Genomic DNA, 18538 nt, shown 5'->3' with positions numbered 1-18538 from the left:
AGTCGCTCGTCCTGGATCTAACAGTGAGGTTTCTCTTTGACCCAAGAATACGCCCTACCCCGACCCTCCCGGCCCTGACAGGAGGAGCCTTCCTGGGCCGCGCCCTCAATGGCCTCCACCACAGAGCCGGAGAATCCCATCCCTAGGCCTCCATAGACTGAGAGTCCACTCTCCTAAGCGCTTGTAAGGCTCCTCAGCCCGAAGCCGCTTACCTCAGGGGCAGTCGTAGATATTTTTACCTTCTGGAAAAATAGTGAAGGAACGGCTGCGTTTATTCCTTTTGCGTTTCCAGTCTTATTCTCATGGCTCCTCTACCCACAAATCCTTAAGAGCCTTTCGTTCCATTCCAGGTGGAATCAGATGCCAGTCCTCTAGAAACGAAAGCCTGGGGTCTTTTTGTGTGTGTGTGTGTGTGTGTGTGTGTGTGTGTGTGTGTGTATATATATATATATATTTTTTTTTTTTTTTTTTCTCGAGACGGAGCCTGGGTCGCCCATGCTGGAGTGCAGTGGCGTGATCTTGGCTCACTGCAACCTCTGCCTCAGCCTCCCGAGTAGCTGGGATTACAGGCGTCTGCCACCATGCCTGGCTAACTTTTGTATTCTTAGTAGAGACGGGGTTTCACCATGTTGATCAGGCTGGTCTGGAACTCCTGACCTCGTGATCCACCCGCCTTGGTCTCCCAAAGTGCTGGGATTACGACGTGAGCCACCAAGCCCAGCCTTGTATTTTTATTTATTTATTTATTGTTTTTATTTTCTTTTTAAAAAACCTGTAAGTTCTCTTGCAGCAGGCAGTTTATACTTCCAAAGCCTCCAGAGGGGTGTGTCTGAAGCTGCCCTGCTGTGTGCCTTGCTTGACTTTTTTTTTTTAATTTAATTTTTTTTAGAGATGGGGCCTTGCTATGTGGTCCAGGCTGGTCTTGAACTAATGGGCTCAAGCGATCCTCCTGCCTCGGCTTGCCAAAGTACTGGGATTATACGTGGGAGCCACCATATACCACCACCCCTCGGCTTTTGGAGAGCAATTCCAAACCCACTGCCCAATTTCTGGGACCTTTGTGTCTGTAAGCCCTTGGTGCCTTAGGTCCACTCTTGGTCTTATTTTATTTATTTGTCTTTACTTGTTTTTGAGACAGGGTCTTACTCTGTTGCCCAGGCTGGAGTGCAGTGGTGCAGTCATAGTGATCATCCCGCCTTAGCCTCCCAAGTAGTTGGCATTACAGGTGCATCACCATGCCTGGCTACTCTTTTGTTTTGTTTTGTTTTTTCGTAGAAACAGGGTCTTGTTATGTTGCCCTGGCCTCAAGCGATCCTCCTGCTTCAGTTGCTGAAAGTTCTGGGATTCCAGGTGTGAGCCACCGTAAGCACCTTGCCTTTTTTTTTTTTTAAACTATGAGTTAAATTCCCTTGCAGCACGCAGTTTACACTTCCAAAGCCCCTAGAGAGGGCTGTGTCTGAAGCTGCCCTGGTGTGTGCCTTGTTCAGATTTTTTTTTTTTTTTTAAATAGACACATCTCGTGTTGCCCAGGTTGGTCTCAAACTGTTGGGCTCAAGCAGTCCTCTTGCCTCAGCCTCCCGAGTAGCTGGGACCACAGGTGTGTGCCACCACACCTAGCTAGTTTTTGCTTATTTTTTGTAGAGATGAGGTCTCGCTATGTTGCCCAGGCTGGTCTCGAACTCCTGGATTCAAGGAGTCCTCCCGCCTTAGCTGCCAAAAGTTCTGGGATTACAGGTGTGATGTACCACACCCAGCATGCTTAAAGAAACAAACAAACAAACAAAACCTGTGAATTAAATTTCCTTGCAGCAGGCAGTTTGCACTTCCATAGCTTCTAGAGAGAGATGCGTCTGAAGCTACCCTGGTGTGTGACTTCCTCAGCTTTTGGAGAGCAACTCCAAACCTGCTGGCCTGTTTTTGGGGTGGTGGTGTCCTTAATCCCTTGATGCCTTAGGTCAGCTCTTTGTCTTATTCGTTTATTTATTATTTTTTGAGATGGAGTTTTGCTCTTGTTGCCCAAGGTGGAGTGCAGTGGTGCAATCTTGGCTCATCACAATTTCAGCCTTCTGGGTTCAAGAGATTCTCTTGCCTCAGCCTCCCAAGTAGCTGGGATTACAGGCATGCGCCACCACACCCGGCTAATTTTGTATTTTTAGTAGAAAGGGGGTTTCTCCATGTTAGTTAGGCTGGTCTCGAACTCTCGACCTCAGGTAGTCGCTCTGCCTCAGCCTCCCAAAGTGCTGGGATTACAGGTGTGAGCCACTGCACCTGACAATTTTATTTATTTTTTATTACTTTTTTTTTTTTTTTTTTTTTTTTAAGAGATAGGCTTCTGCTCTGTAGCCCAGGTGGGAGTGCAGTGGTGTGATCATAGCTCACTGCAGCCTTGAACTCCTGGACTCAAGCAGTCCTCCCACCTCAGCCTTCTGACTAGCAGAATACAGGCATGATACAGGCTTGCGCTACTACACCTGGCTAATTATTATTATTATTTTTTGTAGAAACGGGATCTTGCTGTGTTGCCCAGGCCGGTCTTGAACTCCTGGTGTCAAGCCATCCTCCTGCCTCTGCTTCCCAAAGTGCTGGGATTATAGGCATGAGCCACGGTGCCCAGCCTTTGTCCTAGTTTTTGGTCTCATTCACCTGACCCCAGAGTTCTAGAGCTGTTCTCTTGGAAAGAAAGGGACTGGTCAGTGCTGGGGTTGGAGAAGTGCTGTGGTAGGAGCCCTTTCTTCTCTTTCTTTCCCCAGCTGGATCACCATGCCTACCTTGCCGTCCTCGTCCACCTGGCCCCATAGCTCCTCCTCGCCAAGCATATCCTCCCCACTGCAAAGAGCTGTGGGAGGTACCAAGAGGGCCTTGTCCACATCTTCTAGTTCCTCTGCCAGTCTACCCTTTGATGACAGGGACTCAAGCCATACCTCAGAGGGGTAAGTAGTTGGTGAGAAGATGTTGCATTGTGCAGCCACTTCCTGTGTCCATGGCAGCCTTTCCCCTCTTGTTTTCCCACATTGATGATAATATGTATGGGACCATGTGAAAACACCAGAAGTGCTATACTCGTTCACCAGTGTCACCCTCCCTCCAGCTCCAGGTGTTTTTTTTTGGCAGTTCTAGATGTTGTAGACATCAAAATAGTAGTACATCCTGTTTTTAATCCATCATCCATCTTGTCTAAACCTATCTTAAACACATTTCTGTGTTCAGCATGTACCTCTGGTGGGGGCTAAGAGGTGGCAGATGGGGGAGTAAAGAGTTCTTTATTTGTTGCCTGGCAAATTGTATATACTTTTTAGCTGGTGTCCCCTAGTTCTCCTACTTGGGGATTTTGTAAACAGGTTTGTGTATCCTTATTAATTACCATATATGAGTTTATTCTGTGTAGGTTATAGTAATATGTCTTGGTTTTTTATCTTTCCAGAAGGAAAAAAGCTAATTCCATAAAGATCTGCTTTATCCCCTGGCTGTTTTAATTGGCTTTCTTGGAATCATTTCTGTTTGTATCAGTGCTACTATGGGGGACCAGATTATATCAGTGTTATAAACTTGAATCGATAAGATATGTGGTTTATGTTTCAAGGGGTGAAATTTAGCTCCAGGTACATATTAATCTCCCGTTTATGCATGAGTGATAGATAACTTCCTAAGCCATGATTATTTTTCTCTACAAAGAGCAGTGATCTCTCTACATGCTAAGTGAGTATCATTTGATTCTCTTATTCAGATAGAATACTAGGAAGGGTTGTCTTTCCCCTGCCTCAGTTCCTCATTCTTCATCTTCATTGCTTTCACATGAAAGTTTTCCTTTAAGACTTTGTCCCAACTGGGCATGGTGACTCACGCTTGTAATCCCAGCACTTTGGGAGGCTGAGGTGGGTGGATCACCTGAGGTCAGGAGTTTGAGACCAGCCTGTCCAACATGATGAAACCTCATCTCTACTAAAAATACAAAAATCAGCTGGGCACGGTGGTGCACGCCTGTAATCCCAGCTACTAGGGAGGCTGAAGTAGGAGAATTGCTTGAACCCTGGAGGCAGAGGTTGCAGTGAACCAAGATTGTGCCATTGAACTCCAGCCTGGGTGACAAGAGTGAAACTCCATCTCAAAAAAAAAAAAAAAAGAATTTGTCCCAACTTCCTACTAACAATAAGCTCATTTTTTCTTAAAATCTGAATATGTTTTTTTTTCTCATGGAGATGGGCTGCGGTGAGAGAGAAGCTGTAATTCATTAGCCTTTTATATGGAGGGAGTAGGGTGGCTGTTATTTCTCACAGGAATAGTGACTCTTTGTCAGCTGATGAAGGCAGTGACTTTGAAGACAGCTTCAATCGCAGTATGAGGAAGAGAGCCGCAAAACGACCACCGAAAACAACCCCAGTGAGTCAGCCAGTTTTCTTCTGTTTATGAATCTTGCATGGAAAGAAAGAAAAGAAAAATCTAAAAGAGGCTCAGGTGATATGGTTAATAAAAGACAAGACTTACAGAGTATTAAGGGACAGAGATAGAAAGAAGACAAATTTTGAAGAGAAAAGAATAAGAGAAGAGGACGTTAGGATATAGAGATACAGGAAGGGGACTGAAGGACTTTTTTTAAGGGGAAAAAATTTAATAAACTTCACAACAGTATGAAAATCAGTTATTTCATGGTGGCTCACGCCTGTAATCCCAGCACTTTGGGAGGCTGAGGCGGGTGAATCACGAGGTCAGGAGATCAAGACCATCCTGGCCAACATGGTGAAACCCCGTCTCAAAAAACAAAAAATCAGTTATTTCAGGTCTAAGTCAGTAAATCAGATTCTGCTGTGGAGTTAGCAGCTTAAGCCTACTTGTATGATGATGATGAAACCAAGTGTTAATGTCGCTTTACCTTTTTTTCATATTTCTGATCTTTTTATACATATTAGGTGGCAAAACATCCAAAGAAAGGGTCCCGAGTGGTACATCGTCATAGCCGGAAACAGTCAGAGCCACCAGCCAATGATCTCTTCAGTGCTGTGAAAGCCGCCAAAAGTGACATGCAGGTAAAGCAGTCTCTTACCTTTGTTAATATCATCTCCCTTTTTGTAAGGTGGTAAGAACAAGCATTTGCAAACTTAATTTGTTGTGAACATTTTAGTGAGTATGACATATCAAGAAAGATAAGATTATGGGGTGAATCCATGGAGTGATAGAAAGGTGACTTTGGAGCGCATGTTCCTTTTTTTGGGGGACAGTCTTGCTCTGTCTCCCAGGCTGGAGTGCAGTGGCATGATCTTGGCTCACTGCAGCCTCTGCTTCCTGGGTTCAAGCAATTCTGATGCTTCAGCCTCCCAAGTAGCTGGGTTTACAGGTATGTGCCACCACACCAGCTATTTTTTGTATTTTTAGTAGAGATGGGGTTTGGCTATGTTGGCCAGGCTGGTCTCAAACTCCTGACCTCAGGTGATCTGCCTGCCTCGGTCTCCCAAAGTGCTGAGATTACAGGCATGAGTCACTGTGCCCAGCTTCAAGAGAGCATGTTCTTTTCTTAAAGGTATCACAGGAGTGATTTTGCCTTTATTGATTGATGGAGCTCATGAGGAGAGGCATTGCATGACCTGGGAAGGAAGCTTGGATGTGGGTAGCACCTTGTTCACCCATGTTATTTTTTAGCTCCATCTTGACAATTATACCTAATTATTTTTTCCCTCTCTCTGTTTCTTTTTCTATAATTTTATTGAAGTTCTAGTATCCAAAAGTATACAAAGTTTATATGTAGTTTTAAAAATAAAAATGAAATGATCACCCAGATCTCTAGCCCCAGCTCAAGAAATGAAACAGTAATAGCGTTGTAGAGATCCTTTGTGTTTCTTCTCTCTACCCTACCTCATGGTCCCCTTATTACCCGCAAACTCTAGAGTGAATTTTGTGTTAATCATTCTCATATTTTATTATAGTGTTACCACTATGAATGTGTTTTTTAATTATATAAATGAATTTGTTATTCAGGCTTCTGTTATTATTTCAGTTAACATTGTTTGAGATCTGTCCACATTAATGTTAAATTTTATAGTTTCTGGAAAAGTATTTTAAATTTTCAAACACACAGAATTTTGCTAGTTATATTTTCGTTATTTGATTTCTAACTTTATTGCATTGTAGTCATGGAATATGGTGTTTGAAATTTATGTAGGGGCCAGGTGCAGTGACTCAGACCTGTAATCCCAGCACTTTGGGAGGCTGAGGTGGGCAGATCACTTGAGGCCAGGTGTTTGAGACCAGCCTGGCCAACATGGTGAAACCCTGTCTCTACTAAAAATACAAAAATTAGCTGTGTGTGGTGGCGTTTGTCTGTAATCCCAGCCACTTGGGAGGCTGAGGCAAGAGAAGTGCTTGAACCTGGGAGGCGAAGGTTGCAGTGAGCTGAGATTGTGCTATTGCACTCCAGCCTGGGTGACAGAGTGAGACTCTGTCTCAAAACAAACAAACAAAAACAAAAGAAATTTACAGAGACTTAGCTTTATGGCCTAGTATTGAGTCGATGCATTCATTTTATCTTTTCCGTTTCTTTTTCTCCTTTGCTTGCTTTCCTTTGGATTTCTATCTTCTATCCCCAGTGTGTTAGTTCTATCCATTCCCCTTCTCCAACAAACAAATTAGACCTTACTATTTTATACAGTCAATATTTGTTTATACTTACCTACATTTTAATCATTTCATTTTGAATCTCAACTCTTCCATATTAGAATATTCTCTCTCATCCTTTACAATTTTCTTTATACAGGAGTTTATTAACGAATTCATTAGTTTTTGCTTACATAAAGATGACTTTTACCCTTATTCTTAAAAGACTGTTTTCTGAGTATAGCATTCTAAGATGACCATTTTCCCCAGCACATTAAAGAGATTATTCTGCTGCCTTCCATCTTCCCTTATTGCTACTGAAAGTCAGCTGAGTCTAATGTAGTACTGTTCAACGCAACATTTTGTAATGATGGCAGTGTTCTGTATCATTGTTGGCTAGTACAGTATCCACTAGCCACACGTGACTATTGAGCACTTGAAATGTGGCTGGTGCAACTGAGAAACTGGATTTTCCATTTTTATTTGATTTTTTTTTTTTTTTTTTTTCCAGATGAAGTTTTGCTCTTGTTTTCCAGGCTGGAGTGCAGTGGTGCAATCTCAGCTCACTGCAACCTCCATCTCCTGGGTTCAAGTGATTCTCCTGTCTCAGCCTCCTGAGTAGCTGGGATTACAGACCTATGCCACCATGCCTGGCCGATTTATTTGTAATAGCCATATGTGGCTAGGGGCTAATGTGTTTGTGCAGGTCTTGTTTGTGAATGTTTTAGTTTGTAAGTATTAAATGCACATTCTTTGTAAGTAATCTCTTTTTTGCTTTGACTCTTTTGTTTTTAAGTAATTTCTTTTTTGTTTTTAAGACATTTTTATTTTTGCTTCCGTCTTCTGATGTTATACCTGTAGGATATTTACAGGTGTAAATTTTCTTTTTATTTGTCATGCTTGAGATTCATTAGCTTTCTGGCTGTGAGGATTGGTGCTTTTCAACAAGTATGTATAGAAAATTCTTTTCAGGCTGGGTGTGGTGGCTCACGCCTATAATCCCAGCACTTTGAGAGGCCAGGGTGGGCAGATCACCTGAGGTCAGGAGTTCGAGACCAGCCTGACCAACATAGTGAAACCCCATCTCTACTGAAATACAAAAAATTAGCCAGGCATGGTGGTGCATGCCTGTAATCCCAGCCACTTGGGAGGCTGAGGCAGGAGAATTGCTTGAACCCGGGAGGTGGAGGTTGCAGTGAGCCGAGATTGCACCATTGCATTTCAGCCTGGGCAACAAGAGTGAAACTGTCTCAAAAAAAGAAAAAAGAAAAGAAAAATTCTTTTCAAATATTGCCTTTTTCTCATATCATCTTCTGTTTTCAGTTAGGCATCATTAGGGCATCTCACTCTATTCTCCATGTCTCTGAATATCTCTTTCACTGTTTCTGTTAGTCTCTCTAGACTGCGTTTGGATAATTTCCTTGACTCAGTTTCCAGTTCACTCATCTGTTTGCTGTATCCAATCTTCTTTAAATCTATCCATTGAATTTTAAATTTTTATTTATAGTATGTTTCATTTCTTTTTTTTTAGCCCATTCTCCCCCCACCTTTTAAAAAAAATCATATTAAACACAGTCATTCTATAATCTATGATAGATTATTGTCTTTTTAAATTTTTTAAATTTTTTCTGTTTTTTTAATTTCATTTTTTTCTGTATTGAGTTTTTAGATTATTGTCTAAAGTCTTTGTGAATATAATTCTGTCAGTGCCTTGTTTCTTTATATGTTTTACTAGGTTTTATTGTGAGCTACTCATTTTCCCTGGAATTCTTATGTGTTGGAATTCTTTGGGGCCTATGGGTCAGAGATTTTTTTTTTTCATTTATTTTATTTTGTTTTTTTATTTTTTATTTTTTTGTATATTTTATTGCACTTTAGGTTCTGCGGTACATGTGCAGATCATGCAGGATTGCTGCATAGGTACATACATGGCAATGTGGTTTGCTGCCTCCATCCCCCCTGTCACCAATATCTGGCATTTCTCCCCATGTTATCCCTCCCCAGCCTCCCTACCCGCTGCTGTCTCTCCCCTATTCCCCCTCAACAGACCCCAGTTTGTGATGCTCCCCTCTCTGTGTCCAAGTGTTCTCATTGTTCAATATTCACCTATGAGTGAGAACATTTATTTTATTTTTATTTATTTTTTGAGACAGAGTCTCGTTCTGTCCCCCAGGCTGGAGTGCAGTGACGTGATCTCAGCTCACAGCAACCTCCGCCTCCCAGGTTCAAGCAGTTCTCTTGCCTCAGCCTCCTGAGTAGCTGAGATTATAGGCGCACACCACCATGCCTGGCTAATTTTTGTATTTTTATTAGAGATGGGGTTTCACTATGCTGGCCAGGCTGGTCTTGAACTCCTGACCTTGTGATTCACTTGCCTTGGCCTCCCAAAGTGCTGGGATTACAGGCGTGAGCCACCGAAGTCGGCCAGCAAAGGTGAGTTTTTAAGAGAGAAACCTGCTTTTGCTTCTGACAGTTGCCTGGGGGCCTAGGAACACTCTAGAATCACTTTTTTTTTTTTAATTATTTTATTTTATTTTGAGAGAGGGTCTCAATTCTTTCTAGACTGGACTGCAGTGGTGTTGTCACGGCTCCCTGCTGGTTCAACCTCCCAGGGTTCAGGTGATCCTCCCACCTCATAGCTGGGACTATAGGCATGTGCCACCATGCCTAACTAATTTTTCTATTTTTGGTAGACCAGCCTGGGCAACATGGGTTTTGCTTTACTTGGGTTACTTCTCCCAGACTGAATCACTTTTAATTATCTGATTAAGATTATTCTGGGCTGGATGTGGTGGCTCATGCCTGTAATCCCAGCATTTTGGGAGGCTGAGGCGGACCTCACTTGAGGTCAGGAGTTTGAGGCCTGGCTAATATGGTGAAACCCCATCTCTGCTAAAAATACAAAAATTAGCCATTAGCCAGGTGCAGTGGCACACACCTGTAATCCCAGCTACTCGGGAGACTGAAACATGAACCTGGGAGGTAGAAGTTGTAGTGGGCCGAGATCGCATCACTGCACTCCTGCTTGGGCTACAGAGTGAGACTCTATCTCAAGAAAGAAAGGAAGAGACAGAGAAAGAGAGAAAGAAAAGAAGGAAGGAAGGAAGAAAGAGAAAGATTATTCTGATCATTTATGTAGTGTGGATCTTGACTGCAAATCCAGATCTGAGGGCTAACTATGGCTATGAATTCTCAAGGAGAAATTTTTTTGCCTTCCACTGCACCCTCAGGTCATAACTTGCTAGATTTCTTGCTATCTTCGTCTGCCCTGTAGGTTTAGTGTTCAAACTCCCTTCTTTGAGGATGTGACTCTTTGCAGGACTCAGCTTTATTTAGGTGCCTTTTCTTGGACTAGTCTTGGAAAGAGCTTAGGCTCTACCACCTGTGCTCTGCACTCCATGCAGCCATCTGGATGCAAAGTCAGGGTCCCCAGGGTTTAATGAAACCCTTAGGGCAGAAGTCAGTTTGCTTACTTCCTAGGTTTGCTACCTACACCTCATTTTTGGCCTATATGAAATTTTACTTTTCATTCTAGTTCACCAGTACGTTGTGAAAGGTGTTTTATAGAAGTTTAGATGCATCTCATTTAAAAATTAATGTATTTAAAATAAAGTACAGAGAAAGATATGTATATAATTATCAGGCTTTGTTTTGAATGGAATCTTTTCCCCCAATCCTTAATGTAAAGATCTTGTGCTATGACTTTTAAAGCCATACAAATAAGAGTGCTAAACTGTGGACTTAAGTAGGTGTGTAAATATTTTTAATCAATATTACTTGGAAAATAAAATTAACACATAAACCAATATGCTATTTTCTTTACCTGTTAAATATTGGGAGTTCTTTACATTTTTTAAGTAAACTTTAAAATTATGAAAAAAAAGAAGTTTAGATGCATCAACTGGGAAGATCATACAGGATTTCTATTCTGTCATATTGCCAGGAAGGAAGTCATTTACATTTTTTTTTCCTAGTCTTTGGTAGATGAGTGGCTGGATAGCTACAAGCAAGACCAGGATGCAGGATTTCTGGAGCTTGTTAACTTTTTCACCCGATCTTGCGGATGTAAAGGTGAGGAAACTGCTTCCCCTTTCTAATTCCCAGCCTTTTGTTCCTATGTTTTGAAATTCTTTCTCCATTTAGGTAAGTAGGATTAGACATTTCCTATGTAAAGGAAGACGGTAAAGCATTAGAAAAATTCTGCTTATTTAGGCTGGGCACTGTGGCTCACACCTGTAATCCCAGCACTTTGAGAGGCCAGAATGGCTGGATCACTTGAGATCAGGAGTTTAAGACCAGCCTGGGCAACATGGTGAAACCCCTACTAAGATAAGAAAAATTACCTGGGTATGGTGGATTGGGACTGTAGTCCCAGATACTCAGGAGGCTGAGGCATGAGAATTGCTTGAACCCGGGAGGTGGAGGTTACAGTGAACCGAGATAGCACCACTGCATTCCAGCCTGGGTGACAGAGCCAAACTGTCTCCAAAAAAAAAAAAAAAGAAAAGTTTCACTTATTTAACTGAATTTTTTATTGATAAATATGGGCATTGATCCAGTAGGGATCCATGTTGATTTGGAGGCAAGACACTTGGGGGAAAAAGAACTAATCATGCTTATGTGATGACACAAATTTGAAGACACCCTTTAGCCTTTCTAGATGCAATAATCTCTTATTTTATTACTCTTTATTTCCCAGCTACTTTGCCCATATTTCTCCTCTGTAGCTGTGGTACCCTCAGAATTCTTAATGCCATGGCTTAATTTATTGGGACAGATGGTCTCAGTCAGATTGTATTATATAAGAAATCAGCATCTGGCCTAGTTTTATTGCTCTCTTTGTTTTTTGTTTGTTTTTTTGAGACAGATTCTCACTCTGTTGCCCAGGTTGGAGTGCAGTGGCATAGTCTCAGCTCACAGCAACCTCCACATCCTGGGTTTAAGCAATTCTCGTGCCTTAGCCTCCCAAGTAGCTGGGATTACAGGTGTGTGCCACCACACCCAGCTGATTTTTGTATTTTTAGTAGAGACGGGGTTTCACCGATCTGGTCGTGAACTCCTGACCTCAGGTGATCCACCTGCCTTGGCCTCCCAAAGTGCTGGGATTATAGGCGTGAGCCACTGTGCCCAGCCTATTTTTTTTTTTTTAAGCACAGTTTTTGACTGCTTAAATCCTTTCTTTCTTTTTTCTTTTTTTTTTAAAGCAAATCCTGCCTCGGGTTTATTTGTACAGATAGTGCAGGAGGACACCAGTCCTTCTGTCCTCGCATTGTCAGACAGAGCTCTCTACTCTGAAGCCTTTGTACGGACGGGCTTGGGCACCTTTGGGAGCTTGAGCTAGAACTGAAGCTGGAGCTGCAGCCTGGGCCTTCATTTGATCCTTGGCCTTGGGCTGGCACACCCTGAGCCCCTTGGCAATGTGGGCACAAACATGCTTCCCAAACTTGGGATGAGTAGTGTAGGCAAGTGGGCTTAACTTCCTTGGGCATTACAAGGGCCTTAATAGCCTTGGCATGTGTACTCATGGCCTTGCCATTGTTGGCCTGCATTTTCTTTGGGCCCTTCTTGTTGTGCTTCTTGGCAAAGTGCATATTCCTCAGGAACCTGGGGTCCATCCCCTTAAGAGATTTGTATCTTTGTGATCAGGGTTTCTTGATGCCATTGTTATGCCATTTTCAGCCTGGTTATGTGAGGTGTGGTTCTTGGACTTGGTCATGTCGGCACCGTAACCCATGGCTCCCTTCCTTTGAGTTTTTAGAGAGATTACCTTATAGCAGATACATAGTTGGATGGTGGCAGACTGTTGACTAGGATTCAGGTCTTCTGATTCCCCACCTAACTCTTTGCAGTATGTTCCCTTCCTCATCTTCAGGTATATCTGTAAATGATCACAGTGTCCTGTTATTTTCCTTGTAAGCACCTCATATCCTTCATTCTTTTTTTTATTATTATTATTATTATTTTTTATATCCTTCATTCTTTAGGCACTGTGACCCCTGAGATGTTCAAGAAGATGTCCAACTCAGAGATCATCCAGAACCTAACAGAGCAGTTTAATGAGGTGGAAGAAGACAACCAGGATCCTCTTACCCTTTTTATTTCAAAACACAATGCCTATTATTCCCTTCTTTTTGATTCCGTGAAATAAGGTAGCTTTTAGAAGGAGAAGTTCAGTCTCTTGGGGCTAAAAGAGATCTGAATATGCCTCTCAAATTGGGGAGAATATCAGGAAATTAGATATAATAGATATTTTTACTAGACTGTTGGGTTTTGACATCTAAGCCCCTATGACTTCATGAACCTGGTAATAACTTTCCCATCCTTTCCATATATTCTTTTGTAGGACTCAGGGGACTATCCTCTGACAGCTCCAGGTCCATCCTGGAAGAAGTTCCAGGGCAGCTTCTGTGAGTTTGTGAGGACTTTGGTCTGTCAGTGCCAGTACAGCCTTCTCTATGATGGTTTCCCTATGGACAATCTCATCTCCCTGCTCACTGGCCTCTCAGACTCACAAGTCCGCGCCTTCCGTCACACTAGCACCCTGGCTGGTGAGCACTGGTTTTTACTCCGTGGACATTCTCCTGGGGATTTATAGGACTTTCCTCTGTTCTCTGGTTCAGGGTCTCTTCTTTCCTACCTGCATCTTGACTCTTCACTTCAAGGCCATGCCTCTTTTATCTAAACTTCAATCCAGTTTCTCACTAGTGGTATTTTGAGAAGGGGTAGATCACAGCAACAATTTCCAGGCTTAATATTTTTATCAGAGGTCACCACTGGGGATATGCTGAAGGCTAAAAGAAGAACACAAGAGTGGGCTAGGCACGGTGGCTTACGCCTGCAATCCCAACACTTTGGGATCCCTGCCAAGGCAGGCGGATCACCTGAGGTCGGCAGATTACCTGAGGCTGGGAGTTCGAGACCAGCCTGACCAACATGGAGAAATCCTGTCTCTACTAAAAATGCAAAATTAGTGGGTGTGGTGGTGCATACCTGTAATCCCAGCTACTCGGGAGGCTGAAACAGGAGAGTTGCTTAAACCTGGAAGGAGGAGGTTGTGGTGAGCCAAGATCACTCCATTGCACTCCAGCCTGGGCAACGAGCGAAACTCCATCTTAAAAAAAAAAAAAAGAAGACCACAGGAGTTAGAGGGGAACAATCCACTCCAGGACAGGCAGTCTTAGAATTTTAGGGTCTGCTCTGGCTTCTCATTTTCATTGCCCTTCTTTCCTTGTATTTTTTCCTTCTACCCATCCTCTCTCCTCTGACCTAAGTAATGATTTATTTATCTCTTTTGCCTTACTCAAAGCCATGAAATTAATGACCTCCCTGGTAAGAGTTGCCCTCCAACTGAGTCTGCACCAAGATAACAATCAGCGTCAGTATGAGGCTGAACGAAACAAGGGGCCAGGGCAGAGGGCACCTGAGCGGCTGGAGAGCCTGTTGGAGAAACGCAAAGAGGTGAGGAGTCTTCCCTGCTTTTTCCTTCCCTTTCTCCCAACTTGCACCCACTTCTGCCACGGACCCCGTTATCAGGCCCTGGGCATTCTTTCGAGATCGTAAATAATGGAGTCTGGCAATAGTTTCATAGACCCATCCTGTAAGGGGCCATTGCATGCTCATCTTTTTTCTGGGTTGTGGGCTCAATAAATCATGTCTAATTTAGAGTTCTCTATAATTCCACTTTTGCTCAGTTTTTGTTTGTCTGCACTTATTGTCAGAAGTGTTTAAGTGCCATACCTGCCTGTCATGCAAGGAATTAAGTTTTGACCTACTTGTCAAGTGTACAGTGTGCAAGTGACCACAGGGGCACTGAAAGCCAACCATTGACAAGGGAGGCCAAATTTTCAAGGAATGGAAAGAGCACAGGCCTTCCAGTGAACTCCTGGCTTTAAATTCTGTTCCATTTAGTCACTAGCTCAATAGCCTTATGTAACCTCTCTTCAGTTTTCTTTAAAAAAAAAAAAAAAAAAGGGATAATCTCACTTTTTTGTGAAGAATAAATGAGATGATGAGTAAATTGCCTTGCTTGGCACATAGTAGATACTTGTTTTGTTTCCTTTTAAACTTAAAGACGACCACTGGAGGGCATAAGCCATAGCAAAATCTTTTACACTGATGAAATTTTTAATCAGATGGGTCTGTCATAAGACTAACACTACTGATGTTTTCGCCTCACTCTCTGTTAGTGTCTAAGACCCTTCCTATGAGGTTGGCAGGACTCACCATGTCTGACCATATTATTTGGCTGTTTTTCCAGCTCTCACAAAAGATCTCTTCCATTCTAAATCATTAGAGAAGGAAACTTTCTACTTCCCTCATTCTCTTGTTATTTTTCATTGTCAGGTTGATCTTGAAAGCTTATGTGTATTAACAGATCTATCCTGGATTTTAAATAATGTACACTAGTGCACATCTTTCTTTTTCTTTTTTTCTTTCTTTTTTTTTTTTTTTGAGATGGAGTTTGCTCTTGTTATCCATGCTGGAGTGCAATGGCACAATCTCAGCTCATTGCAACCTTTGCCTCCTGAGTTCAAGCGATACTCCTGCCTCAGCCTCTTGGGTAGCTGGGAGTACAGGCATGTGCCATCATGTCCTGCTAATTCTGTATATTTAGTAGAGACCGGGTTTCTCTATGTTAGTCGGGCTGATCTTGAACTCCCGACCTCAGGTAATCTGCCTGCTTCGGCCTCCCAAAGTGCTGGGATTACAGGCGTGAGCCACCTCGCACCCTGCTGAATCTTTTGTTTCTTTACCTTTTTTTTTTTTTTTTTTAACTTCTCTGGGTTCTTGCTTAATCAATTATCATTATAATTCCCCCATTTTATCCTTAATTTCTTCCTCCCCAATATTTTCTTTTTCTTTCTTGCTTGCTTTTTTTTTTGAGACGGAGTCTCGCTCTGTCACCAGGCTGGAGTGCAGTGGCACAATCTTGGCTCACTGCAACCTCTGCCCCCTGGCTTAAGTGATTCTCCTGCCTCAGCCTTCTGAGTAGCCGGAACTACAGGCGCTCGCCACCACGCTTGGCTAATTTTTTTGTATTTTTAGTAGAGACGGGGTTTCACCGTGTTAACCAGATTGGTCTCCTTCTCCTGACCTCAGGATCTGCCTACCTCAAGCTCCCAAAGTGCTAGGATTGCAGGCGTAAGCCACTGCGCCTCACCAGGCCTTAGGATTTTTAAAATGGTAATGAGTATTGGCTTCAGCTTAAAGTCACCAACTGCATTAGGCCCTAACAAGGAGTTAGACTGTCCTTTGAAGCTTTGAAGCCAGGCATTGGGTTTTCCTCAATAGCTGTAAAAGTCCTAGATGGCAGTTTCCAATATGAGGCAGTTTTGTCCACATTAAAAATTTGTTGCTTAATGTATCCACTTTGATCAAAGATCTTAACTAGATTTTGTTGATAACTTGTTGCTTCTCTAGCAGTATTTGCTGCTTCACCTTGTACTTTTATGTTACGGAGATGGCTTCTTTCCTTAAACCTCATGAACTAACTTCTAGCTTCAAACTTTTCTTCTGTGGATTCCTTAACTTTGCTCAGCCTTCACAGAATGGAAGACAGCTGGGACACTGATCTGGATTGGGCTTTGGCCAAAGGGAACGTTGTGGTTGGTTTGATCTTCTATTCTGACTGCTAATACTGTCTTTGTATCAGCAATAAGACTTTCACTTTCTTACCCTTTCTGTGTTCGCAGGAGTAGCATTTTTAATTTCTTTCAAGAATTTTTCTTTTGTATTCACAGCTTGGCTGTTTAGCACAAGAGGCCTAGCTATTGGCCTGTCTTGGCTTTCAACATGCTTTTCTCACTAAACTTAATCATTCTTTTTTTTTGAGACAGAGTCTCACTTTGTTGCCCAGGCTAGAGTGCAGTAGCATGATCTTGGCTCACTGCAACCTCTGCCTCCCAGGTTCAAGCGATTCTCCTGCCTCAGCCTCCTGAGTAGCTGGGATTGCAGGCACTGTGCCCAGATAATTTTCTATTTTTAGTAGAGACAGGGTTTCACCATGTTGGTCAGGCTGGTCTCTAACTGACCTCAAGTGATTTGCCTGCCTTGGCAAGTGTGAGCCACTGGGCCCAGCCTCTAAGCTTAATCATTTCTGGCTTTTGATTTCAAGTGAGAGACATATAACTCTTCCTTTCATTTGAACACTTAAGAGAGTTGTTAATTAGCCTAATTACATTATTTTTGTGTCTCAAGGAATATGGAGGCCTGAGGAGAGACAGACAGGGAAACTGTTGGTAGAGTAGTAAGAACACAGACAACATTTGTTAAGTTTGCCATCTTATGGCAACCCCAAAACAGTTACAGTAGTAACATTAGGCTGGGTGTGGTGGCCTATGCCTGTGGTCCCAGCACTTTGGAAGGATCGCTTGAGCCCAGAAGTTCAAGAACAGACTGGGCAAACATAGGGAGACCCTGTCTCTAAAAAAAAAAAATTGTTTTAACTAGCCAGATGTGGTGGCGTGCACCTGTACCGCTAGCTACTTGGGAGGCTGAGGCAGGAAGATCGCTTGAGTCCAGGAGGTGAAGGCTGCCATGAGCCGTGATCATACCACTTTACTTTAGCCTGGGTGACAGAGTAAGACCCTGTGTCATTAAAAAAAAAAAAAAAAGTAACATTAAATATTACTGATCACAGATCACCATAGCAGATAACATAATGAAAAGGTTTGAAATATTGTGAGAATTACTAAAATGTGTCACAGGGACACAAAGTGAGGATATGCTGTTAGAAAAATGGCACTGATAGATATGCTTAATGCCAGGTTGTCACACACCTTTAGTTTGTTTAAAAAAAAAAACCACAGTGTCTGCAAAGCAATAAAGCAAAGGTACAGTAAAGCGTGATATGCCTGTATAATACCAGCTAGGGCTTCTGAATAGTCAGAATAACCACATGCAGAGGGGATATTACTTATACTAAACAGAAACCTTTGAGGCATTAGTTGACTAAACAGCTTCTTCCAGAATTAGAAGGTTTAAAAGGGAGCATAGGATGCCAGGGGTTCACACTATCCTGTAATAAACAGGAAGTAAGTAGAAGTTGTACTTTTTCTATATCTTCATGGCCTTATGCTTGTTAGGGTGCAAGAGAGATTAACCCATTTCTCTGTGTTCTCCAGCTCCAAGAACATCAAGAGGAGATTGAAGGGATGATGAATGCCCTTTTCAGGGGTGTCTTTGTTCATCGGTACAGGTGAGCTAATGGGCTTCTCTCATTGAAGCAGCTGGCCCTTGGTTATGGAATCTGAGGACATGAACAGGGTCCCCCCACCTCAAACCCTTAGTTATTTGGTTAATCCCAGAATTAATGTGGCTGGAGCAAAAACTCTTAACACTTGTTTCCAATTGGTGAGGTTTAGTTTATCCTCACCTACAAAGGATCTTGTAGTGTTTCTGGGAGAAAGTAAGAGAAGGAGGCATTGCTGAATATTTTCCTGCTCCAACTTTGCCCCAGATCTGCCCCAACTCCTCATCTTTCTGGGGCTGAGGTCTGGAGGATAAGAGCAGAGAACTGAAAGGCAGGGCTTTTCTAAGGGATGTGTGCAGCCTGGTGAGTCTTTTCTTGGCCTAGTGTTTTGTTTCACCGTTTGAAGGGCTTGGGAGTTTTATGTTGTTTAGGGACCTGATCGAGTTAAGTTAAAAAGAGTATCTGTAGACCGGGCATGATGGCTCATGCCTGTAATCCCAGCACTCTGGGAGGCCAAGGCGGGCAGATCACTTGAGGTCGGGAGTTCGAGACCAGCCTGACCAACATGGAGAAACCCCATCTCTACTGAAAATACAAAATTAACCAGGTGTGGTTGTGCATATCTGTAATCCCAGCTACTTGGGAGCTGAGGCAGGAGAATCGCGTGAACTCAGGAGGCGGAGGTTGCGGTGAGCCAAGATTGCGCCATTGCACTCCAGCCTGGGCAACAAAAGCGAAACAAAGTGATATGGTCGCAAAAAAAAA

General features: G+C 42.8%; 1 protein-coding gene across 6 annotated transcripts in view; it reads left to right on the top strand.

Moving 5' to 3' along the window:
- STAG3 (STAG3 cohesin complex component) overlaps positions 1-18538 on the top strand; it is a 46689-nt gene that overhangs the window by 120 nt on the left and 28031 nt on the right. For 4 of the 6 annotated variants that reach the window (XM_064376386.1, XM_064376385.1, XM_064376387.1 and 1 more), the window contains exons 2-10: positions 1276-1362; positions 2751-2930; positions 4275-4377; positions 4905-5021; positions 10557-10653; positions 12567-12643; positions 12926-13130; positions 13889-14040; positions 17706-17779. In XM_064376386.1, coding sequence (XP_064232456.1) covers positions 2761-2930; positions 4275-4377; positions 4905-5021; positions 10557-10653; positions 12567-12643; positions 12926-13130; positions 13889-14040; positions 17706-17779 — 995 coding nt within the window. In that variant the 5' untranslated portion in view covers positions 1276-1362; positions 2751-2760. The remainder of the gene's footprint in view (positions 1-1275; positions 1363-2750; positions 2931-4274; positions 4378-4904; positions 5022-10556; positions 10654-12566; positions 12644-12925; positions 13131-13888; positions 14041-17705; positions 17780-18538) is intronic. The other 2 variants (XM_012474725.2, XM_012474724.2) reach the window with 1 other exon arrangement.

This window comes from Aotus nancymaae, unplaced genomic scaffold (genome assembly GCF_030222135.1).
Source record: "Aotus nancymaae isolate 86718 unplaced genomic scaffold, 86718_ANA_hifiasm-v0.15.2.pri h1tg000015l_0, whole genome shotgun sequence".
NCBI classification, from domain to species: Eukaryota; Metazoa; Chordata; class Mammalia; order Primates; family Aotidae; genus Aotus; species Aotus nancymaae.
Note: the sequence above shows the minus strand (reverse complement) of the source record. Positions and strands in the feature narration are given on the sequence as shown.